At 45.6% G+C, this 10,344-nt stretch overlaps 1 protein-coding gene across 1 annotated transcript in view; it reads right to left on the minus strand.

Moving 5' to 3' along the window:
- Positions 1-2,053, minus strand: part of NT5E (5'-nucleotidase, ecto (CD73)) — a 25,859-nt gene extending 23,806 nt beyond the window's left edge. Inside the window, exons 1-2 of the mRNA XM_010565814.1 lie at positions 2,001-2,053; positions 1,847-1,943 (exon numbers count right to left, since the gene is read on the minus strand). Of these exons, the coding sequence (XP_010564116.1) occupies positions 1,847-1,943; positions 2,001-2,053 (150 nt within the window). The remainder of the gene's footprint in view (positions 1-1,846; positions 1,944-2,000) is intronic.
- Positions 2,054-10,344: the final 8,291 nt, after the last annotated feature.

Below are 10,344 nucleotides of genomic sequence, written 5' to 3' on the forward strand. Positions count from 1 at the left end.
GGCGAGGGCTCGGCGGGGGCGATCGCCCGGGCGCTTTTCGCCGGCGCCCCTGGCCGACAGCGCTGGCCGCCGGTCCTCGGGGCTCTCCGAGCCCCAGCTCTCCCCCCCTCGTCCCGTCCTTCCCCAGGGCACAGCTGCCGCCGGGTTGCAGACGGGCCTTCAGGCGGCTGCAGGAGGTCAAACGAGATGAAAATTGAGCCAGCAGCGAAAGGACAAACTCCAATGCTTACAGGAAGCCTTGGTGAATGTTTACTACGCTGAAAGGAGTTCCAAACCTTCACATGAAAATGTTTGTTTTAAGGGTTCCACTCAACCTCTCTCCTCCTCTTTCTCCAAATACGCTTAAAATAAAGAGTGCTATCTCAGCCCTTGGAAGAGTTACACTACTTTAAGAGCTGATTTAATTATAGCTCTAGTGTTTTTAGCGTAGATCCATGAACCGCTTTCAAGATTTTCCTTCCGTGGTTAAATGCTAAGCTTTTAGTAGCAGTTTGGCATATGCGCGCTGAGGGGAAAACCCGCCAATGCCTTAAATAAAGAGTCCTTTAGGGCTACAGCATGGGCTGATCACCACCTCGGGAAATCAAACTGACTGCTCCTTTAAGTCACACATCCACCGTGTGGGTCCACATCTTCTACTGCTATTAAATAACAAAATTATCTGGAGAAAGAAATTTTCCAAAGTTAGCTTTTGAAGTGCTGTAACTTCCGTGTACTTTCTTGCAACTCTTGGACAATAGCACGTTGTAAGCAGTGACTGACTCGTTGATTTTCTTCTTAAAAACAGAAGCTTCCCCACTGTGTAGAGAAGTGACCGTTTCTTACAGCATTACAGAGACTGTACAAGTTGCTGTCTCCTTTCCGCTGGATGATGTCATGCCCTGGTTTCCTGGGCACCCAAAGTCTGCAGGATGGAATCTGAACTCATTTGGTCTGTCTCCTCAGATGGCTGGAAAGTGAATGAACCTGTATTTTCTTCTGTGATGGCTATGCTCCACTGTCCCTGTGCTCCCATACGTGACTTGAATTGAAACAGCTGTGTGGTATCTTGTCATTCCTTTGGTTGACTGCGCTGTGCACTGCCTACCCCATCCCTGGGTAATCCCTAATGGCTTGAGCTGCGCTAGCAAAATCTGGAGTTGTGCTTCCTCTCCTCCTTTTCGCATCCCCTTTGGCTGTGCTTCCTTCCTCCACTGGCCTGTGCTGACAGCCTGGCTGGGATTCAGTTCAGAGCCAGACACATTTAGGTATCCACAGGTAGGTGCCTACTTGCACTCCGCTTTGCTTAAGTTTTCATTGTGGCCAATGGAAATCTTGTCAGGACAGTCGCTGGCACTGAGAGAGTGATCCAGTCACCCTGAAGTAGAAACACCGGCTGGGATTCACCACCTAAACAAAGGTGTTGGTGCTGTTTGGTGGTCTCCAGGTCTCCCTCCAGAAAGATGATCTTGTGTAGGTCTTGTGTCGTATCTGCCAGCCTCATGTGGCTGTCTTGGATGTCTGGATGTCTCTTTTAGGGCAACTGAGTGTCATATGCCACGACTGGTCTGCTGGATTGCTCTTTAGAGTGCATTTCCTGTACTGCCTAGATTTCCACTGACTTCATGAGTTTAAACAGCTCGTCACATGTAGAAAGCCAACACCAGTCCTGAGTTCAGTCACAGACACTTCATCCTGACCCAGTGGCCTTGCTCTGAACCTGCTAGACAAACAGCAATGCCAGCATTACCAAGTGGCCCAAATCTGCTAGGAAGTCAGCTGTGTCAGAAACAAAGACAATTCTGGTCAGTCACTCTGCTTCTGGATAGCCAAACTTGCATGCATGTGTGCACCAAACACCATTTACCTCGTTAGTATCTGTCTGGCCTTGTCTTCTTTCTTCATCAATCACTCTCCCCAGCCACACCATTTCTAAACAGATGCCGGTTCTGCCCGCCACAGCTCTGTGCAAACACAGAGACACGGCAAAAACCTAAAGAAAGCAGAATGTTCTTGCATACACAATATTGTCTTTGGCTTCTACAGCACAGCCAAACTGCACAAAGCTCTTCATGTCCGGAACATGCTTTAGTCTGGTCTGGGAGGGTGTAGCAAAAACAGCCTGGGCTGTCCTGAAAAGACACTGCACCTCATGTATCAGGGATGGACAATGGCGGGCCACCCTGCCTCTTGTGCCTCCTGGCCTTGGCCATTCATGACATCTCCCTTATCAAGCTTCTCATTCTGATTCTGCGAAGATTTCATCCCATGCAACATGCATTTACAAGGTGATCAGACACATAAATAGGCATCCTTTTGCTGTGGGAAGGGCTCTTTGATGACAGTGCCTTTATCCTGGGAAGCAGCTTCCTGGATATTAATTAAGGCAAGAAGAGGGAGAATATGTGGGATGAGCCTTGTGCTAAAAAGGCCTACTCCAGAACCATGCTGGGATGCCCAGAGCAGCAATATCTGAGCCAACGGATGTGCTACTAAAACAGGATGTCCACTAGGTACCTTATCCACCTGATACTATCACAGCCTCTCCAGCCTACCACTTTTTAAGGAAAAGTGTAACATTGTGAAAATGCACAGAAACACACCTGAGGCTGCTGGAACTGAAGCTAGAGAACACAAGGGAGCACCAGGAAGTGTGTGTCTAACAAGTCTATGAGAGAGGGCTAAAGAGAGGAAAAAAGTGCTTCATGCATAACTGTTAGTTGACTCCTTCCTTTCTCCCCTTCTGCTCCTCTGAAAGAAGCGATGAAGCCATGCTCCAGGATGTCAGTGGCACATCCCATGACAGTGGAGATCAGTCTTCATATTCAGCACTGGCATATGTCTCAGGAATGCTCTTCCAGAGCTTCTTTAATCCCTTCCAAAGCTCTCACACAGGACATGGGCTAAAGTGTTGCAAACCTTTGCCGGGCAAGGGTGAATTACACAGCCAGCCATCAGTACCTTGAAAAAGCATGGGTATTACCTCTCCTTCGTTGTGGTTTCCCTCTAGGAAGTGGGTTGCTCTGTGTTGTTCCTCTAGGTCACTCAGCAGAGCTGTTGGGCAACGAGCTCTTGGTCTTACTCTGGAAGCCAGCATGGAACAAAGGATTATGAACATGTCTTGACTTTTTGGGTTAAATGTTACTAGAAATAATTTCTGGAGTTTCTGCAGAGGGCTTCCACTAAAGGCTTCTTTTGCCACTGTATTTCTTCCTGGCATCTCTGTCACAGAGCCCAGCAGCAGGCATTGCAACATATTTGGTTTCAAAATATTCTGGAATGGGCCAAGAATGGGCCAAGAATGGGCCACTCATCTGTGCTGGATGGCTTCTAGATGATCTCAGGGCACTGAGGCCAAGGGAGCCCTCTTTTCAGGGGCTGGCTCTGAGATGACTAAGAGCTGTCACAGACTCTGGCAGCTAGCTGGGTAAAAGTCCCACAGAGGTGGAATTTCTCATGCCCCACCAGAAGCATTCCAGGGTGCTCTGGCTCAGCAATCAACTCTGCTGCTAGGAATGGTGGTTCCTGGCATTTCTCTGCTTGGAGGTGTTACAGGAATAACCAGACTTCCCTCTTCGGCCTTTACATAGAAAGGGGCTTTCTCTGCTATCCTTCTAGCTGTAGGATTAAGAGTCTAAACTGAGGTCAGACACTTCTTACCCAAGAGTGAGAACCCAGAAACAATGAACCGGACTTCAGAAGACTGTCAGTGTCATAAACAACGTCATTGGCTTCTCATACAGCTCATCACCTCCATGCACGGCTTCACTTTGCCCCAGCTCACATAACCTCTGAGACATGCTGCCATTGCTTTTCCAGGGCTGAACAAGATGCACTTCCTCCTTGGGTACACTCCCACCATTGTGGCAGTGGGCTCTTAGGTATGCCTTAGAAGACAGAACAATCCCCCACGCTGTTCCTTCCCTCAGTAAATCCTTTGGACATCATTCTCATTTCCATCCTGGTGGAGTGGGGATCTTCATCCCTTATCTCTCCCTCCTGTGTTTACAAGTATGAATTTTCATTGTAATGCTTAGTCCAAACAGACTCAGTCCCTTTTGATGCAACTATATTTCTTTCTTTTCTTGATATCACTAATTGTTCTTGGACTCGTGGCATTAACTGAAGTAGTATCTACTGCTTTATCTCTGGTATAGTGATTTTACTTTAATAACATCAAAAGGTGAAGTACTTTGCTTTTATTGAGAATAATTCACTAACTACTCTGTGCATGTGATTGAGGGGATAGGGAAAAGGAGAGTCACTATCTACCACCCATAAATTTTTTTGGGGGGCTCTATACACAGGTTTCTCAAGCAGTATGGCTAGTCAGAAATGTACAAAACCCCTCTCTAGAAAAAAGGCTCCTTCCTTCCCACAGTAGAGTTGGAGTAGGAAGGGGCCAGTGACTAATACCATCTCTTCCACCTGGTAAGGAACAGTCATTACTTCTTCCCTTAGAATGGAACAGCAACCACATGTGGTCGGTTGAGCCCTGTGCTGCTGTTGAAAGCAGATTTAACTTCCTCAGCCTCTGTTCCCATTCCCACGGTGCCTGCACGCCGCGGTTCACTGTAAACAAAGTGCATTTCACCAGTATTGCTTAGACCTCCTGGATGCAGTGCCTAGATTCAGCCATGTATCTCTGGCATATAGTGGTTCATTTCTACTTGACTGGAAACCATTATGATACTGGTATTATGAGTACTTATTGCCTGTTCTACAGAAAGGCTTGGATTCCAACCCAAGAAGTGTTTCAGATGTTAGGTGTTACTGAGGCAGGACATAAAAAAGAGCCCTTAGGCCAGAGTTTACAGTCCAGATTAAGAGTACACGGAGCAGGCTGTTAAACAACTAATTGGGTAGGAAAAAGTATCAGATGGAAAAAAGGGTCTGGGAAAGATAATGTAGAAATCTGAAAAATGTTTTGAGATCAAAGTTGGATTTTACTTGCGCATTTACTGTTTGGTCAGCAAATACAGTTTAGAAATCAAATCCACAGACTAGCTGGGTCTCTTCTTGCCTGACCCGTTAAATTGGGTAGTTGTATATTTTGCACCTGCCATTAATAAAATATGTTGGTTGTCACTAACAATCTGAAATATCATAGTATTTTTTAAGCCATGATGCAAAATACGTAGTTCTTAAATACATTTCCTACAAGGAAACAGCTAACAAGTAGTTAACGCAGACAGACAGGCATCCTACCTGTCATGGGCACCTACTTTAGAATAAAATCTCTATTGACTGGAGCAAATCTAGATGACTGTAGTTAGGTCAGACGAATCCCATGTGCATACAGGATATAAGCGTACCTCTCAACATATATATGCAATCTTATACTCACATAACATGCATCATAGTGGTATATAAAATTAAGATGAAGATGTAAAATAATCTTAGAAGACAGGAAATCTCACAACCAACATTGGCCATACAATCTTAATTTGACTTTATTGTGCATATGTATTATGATCAGGTTTTAATTATAAGATCATAAAATATGCTTTTCAATTGGACTTCTGATTCATGTACTGTGCAGTATGGACTATGCAACCCCTCACTGCTGTACCTCAGTGTTACCAGAATGTTACTCAATTCCAAGACCACCCCTCTAGAGTAATGTAGTATCTCATCACTGTTTTACAAATCAGAGATTTATGATGCACAGAAAGTAAGATAAGAAGTGTCATCTTCCCCAGCCTCAGTCTCCTAAAACATGGGTTTTCAGAGTACTCGGGTGGGTGTAGTCCTTTTCTCAAGCACGGTACAACTTCAGTTGTAGCCTTTGGTAGTCCTACACACTGCAGACCACTGATCCTCAAGTCAAGCACCAGATGACATGATTACCACTTACAAAAGAAAAGTGAGCACTGACTAGGAAAAGTTTCACTAAGTGAATTCCCAAATACCATGGCAAGCCTACAAAGGTGAAGAGGTGCTGAAGTGCTGTTCTTGAGGGTTTGTCCAGTGACTCTAACCATGACACCATCCTTCTTCTATAAACCCGTCTCATGCCTTATGCCCTTTGTACTTCTGCATCAAATGAGGTATGAAGGGAGGGAAAGCACCCTCCTTCACTGTACAAACCTGATCACCTCTAAACCAATTTTTTTCCATACAGAGAATGAAACAGAATTCCAGTGGAGAAACAGCAGGTGGCCATGTACTTCAAGACCCCATCATAATGCCTTTTCACAGGGGACTGGGTAAAAAGAGTTTTAATGCTGGCATTGCCTGATTTTCCTAAATTTGACTCTACAACCTTAACAAGGTTTTTAAAAATAATTTTGTCTGCAATGTCCTAGGGTTTTTAAAAAAGCAAATGAGAAGAAAAACAAAACCAGAAGTTCTATCATGTTGCAGCATATTATTATCTCCATGGTACCACAGTTGGTTTGGAACCTCTAAATCCACAGTATAGACCTCTTCCTGCTGACTCCTGCCAAAATGACAGACGGCGATAGCATGTTTTCATCCTTCGTGGTGCAATATTGTACTAGGTCAGACATGGGGTTTCACAGAGACTTGCAGGAAGCAGAATAGTGTCACATACGCATCCAAAGGCCTCTGTTTACTGGCTAACAGAATACACTTCCTGCTTTTTCCTTCCCTCTTTGATTCCTCCTGTCTCATCTCTTCCAGCATGTTTTTTTTCCCTGTCTCTGGCTCCAGGTACTAATCCCATTCTCTTTGCCTGTACTACCTCTCATTTCATACTCCACTCTGTCACTCCTGTGAGTTCATTTGATTTCAATATCCTGCCCTACCACCAAGCTGATTTCTTTGGCTAATCCTCCACTTCTCCCCACACGTCCAGCCTGGATCTTCCTGGCTCTCACTTCCAATTCCAGTCCCAGACTCTTTCTCCTACTTTCCATCCCCAAAACAATTATGTTGAAAAAATACAGTCAATCACTTAAAAGCATCTAAGTATTATTCAAAATGCATAAAAGGAAAGGTATAATTCTTTTTCTGGGAGATTTGCTTATTTGCAGCTGACACCTATTATTTAATCAGAAGGCAAACGGTTCACAGCCGTCATGCTCAGGCACTGTTCGTTTAGGGTGATGCTGCACTCTGCTGGATGCGGCTAGTTTGTCACTTGCATTTTCTATTTTCCTGCAATTAGTTGGTATTCAGCACTTTTCAGTACAAGTAGTTTTAGCACAAATAATTTCTACTTTGCAGCACTGGTTTTCATGTAAACTGACTGACATCCCTCTTTCTGATTTGGCTTCCATTATACTCAAATCCTAAGATATAAGAAAATTAGAGGAGGAAAAAAAGATGAAGGAGTGGAAATACATCCGACCATCCAGGTGTTTCCTTTGTGTTTGCCAGACCTCAGTTCTACAAGTGCCATCTCTTGTGAGAGAGGTCTCCATAGTCCATGCCCCTTTGACCAAACATCCCAACTATGATAGGCTCCAGGCATCTTTCTGTAGCTCCTCTTCCTTAGAAGCACCGCTAAGGAAAAAAGTCTGCATGAAATTTGCAAACAATCAAGGACTCAACTGGTCTAATTAAAACAGAATGTACCAAGAATGTACAGGAAAATCAGAGTGGACCGAAAGGACTTGTCTGAGTAACTAACTCAGTTTACTCAGCAAATGTCAGGCCAGGGAGGTACATCTTGGATTCATTACAAAGGAAGCAGTATCTTACTTGTCCTCTGCTCCTATCCTCGGGCAGCTGTCAGCAAGACAATCTCTTCCTTCCTCTCCTTTCTGATCCTCTTGACTACAGTGTCTCAGAGACACAGCCTCTAGTGTCCAACGTTTCTTGTCCCTACTGCTCCCATGAACACCATTCCTTTATAGCCTGTGACCACTTTTGATGTTCAAGTTGTGACAGATTTCATTACCTTATAACATGGGCTGGTCGCAGTTATATTTCAACAATGAAATGTCTGCACCATCTGGGATAAGAGTCTCTTTTCTCTCTACAGTGGTTAACACCTTCTAACATGACCCTCATCCCTGCCCCCTCCAGCTAACTCTGGAGTTATATTTCCCAATTTCCTTTCTCAGAACTTGGCATTTCAAAAGCCTCTTTGATCTTGCCATCACCTCGGCATGCCTGAAGGGTAAAGATGTGTATACTGTGGTTTGCATGTCAGTCTCCCCTCATTCAAGGTGTTGGGACTGGCTAGGTCAATTTGTCCATAAAGCAACAAGACTAGTATTTTTGTACCATTTTATTATTGATACTTCTCCTCCATGACACTGATGAATTATTGACAAATTAAAGTCCATCCATCCCAGTGGCTAGGGACTTTACTAGCTTTTGGTCCATGGAGTTCTGTTTCTGGACTGTGTTTAATTCTGTATTTCTCATATCTAATACATTTGATTCCTGTTTGACCTGAATTGTCAGCAAAGCAAAAGCAAGATTCCATCAGTGGAATGACAAGCAAAACAAAAGTACAATATTGCACTTCTGACTCCTTATTTATGGCAGAGACGGTGATGCAGGATCTGAAAGGCCTCATCTATAAAGAGCAAGTCCAGTCAAACTTTGGATTTAAAAATTAAACCATATGTTCACACAGGAATGGTATCATACTACTTAGCTGGTAATATCCCGATCCCTTAAAAGTGTAAATGGCATTAATTTTGCGCCTCCAATGCTATGCAGCAACAAAAGGCAGTATTTTATTCTACAGAAGCCCAGGACAATTTCAAGTGATAAAGACTTCACTGTAGAACAATCTCAAAAATCTGTAACTCTCTTTCCCTGGCTCCAGCTCTGGTACTTTCTTTCTGATGCTGCCCATAACATAAGCAATTCCTGATCCCCAAAGGCCACAAACACAGGAAGGACCCAGTAGACCTTTTCTTTCGCCATATTATTTTGCACACTTATAAACCAGCTGCTGTTTCTGAGCTAGTCCCATACAGCTTAGCATGACTGCCAGGAGACACCTCTTAGAAAATTACAAGTATTTGCCCTTAGTTCATCCCTTTCACGATCCATCTCACATTTCAGAAACAGTTTTTCTAAGCAGTTATGTGCTTATTCTGCCTGTTGAGATGCTACTGCTACAGCTAAAGAGTAACAGTAAGTATTGCACACTGATAAGTGTAGATACCAGAGACACTGGGATTTCAGAAGAAAACTGAGATCTCTTGGTACTTGTGATGCTAAATAGTGTTGGTGACATCATCACCATCACCACCATCATTATTATTATTCTTCCACTAAACAATGCTGACTTTTGGATCAAACTGTCAGGCTAAAAGGATCAGTTCCCATTAATCTCGACTCAAAACTGTGTAGAAAAGATGCTAAGAGTTACCGGCATAACTTGTTTCACATTTTAAATTGAAACTTTTTTTTTTAATTTGGAAGTGCACATTCATTTGGAATTTTGGCTAATTTATGCTGAAATGGGTGGAGAAGTGTTAAGGTCAAAATAAAACATCCTTTCCATTTTTCAGTGGACCTGGTTTATTTTCTATTCAGATTACTGGTTCACAAAAATGTTTATAGCATTGCCTCTTGGACTGGTTTTAGAGCAGGACTTCCAGCTCTGTGCTATAAACCTTTCCTGCACAGGTACACCACCACTCGCCAGGGGTGGGTACATGCAAATTACTGACGAGGCCCACCAACAACAGCAGACCTGTGGGTGACAACAACCCAGCTTGGGATGCATGCAAGGGAGTACAAAATAAATGTGGAGAAGCATTTAGGCCACGAGGCATGATCTGGACTCAGACGGACTTGGATGGAGTCCTGGGAGGTGCCAAGGACACAGAAAAGCCCCGAGGCTTGGCACGGCACCTCAGCTTCCTCGAAATGGCGGCGCTGGCGTCAGCTCCCTCCCTGGCCGTTTTCCCGCCTTTTCTAACGGTTCTGCGGGCACGGAAGGCGCCAGGCGACGGCGGGCGCCCCTTGCCCTGCGCGCTCCTGAGGCGCATCTAGTTTTAGGCGCTCCTAACGCTCCCTGCAAGAGCCGACCCTGCCTCCCCTGCCCAACTCACCGGCGCAGCCCGCTCCACCACCCCCTGCACACCTGCGTCCCGCCCGCTGCCTCCCCGCCACTCCGCGTCCCACAGCGGTCACGGGCGTGGGCCTCCCCGCGGGGGTGGATCGCTGCGGGCAACAGTCGACTCACCCTTCCCGGCGGTGAGTCCCTGCGCCCCAGCTGGCAACGGGCGAGGCGGAGCGTCGTGTGGCTGGGAAGGGCGATGGCTCTGCGTAACGCGGAGCACTGCGGCTCCGAGCCGTGGCAGGGCGCCCGGGCGGCGGAGGGAGAGCCTGCCCCTCGGGGGGCCTTTCCCCCGACCTCCCCGAGAGGGGGGTCCGGCTCTTCTCGTGGGTCGGTCTCCCCACCGCTGCCTCCTTCCTGCAGCCCGG

The sequence above is a fragment of the Haliaeetus leucocephalus genome, unplaced genomic scaffold (assembly GCF_000737465.1).
Source record: "Haliaeetus leucocephalus isolate CR32 unplaced genomic scaffold, Haliaeetus_leucocephalus-4.0 Scaffold195, whole genome shotgun sequence".
In the NCBI taxonomy this organism is placed as follows: domain Eukaryota; kingdom Metazoa; phylum Chordata; class Aves; order Accipitriformes; family Accipitridae; genus Haliaeetus; species Haliaeetus leucocephalus.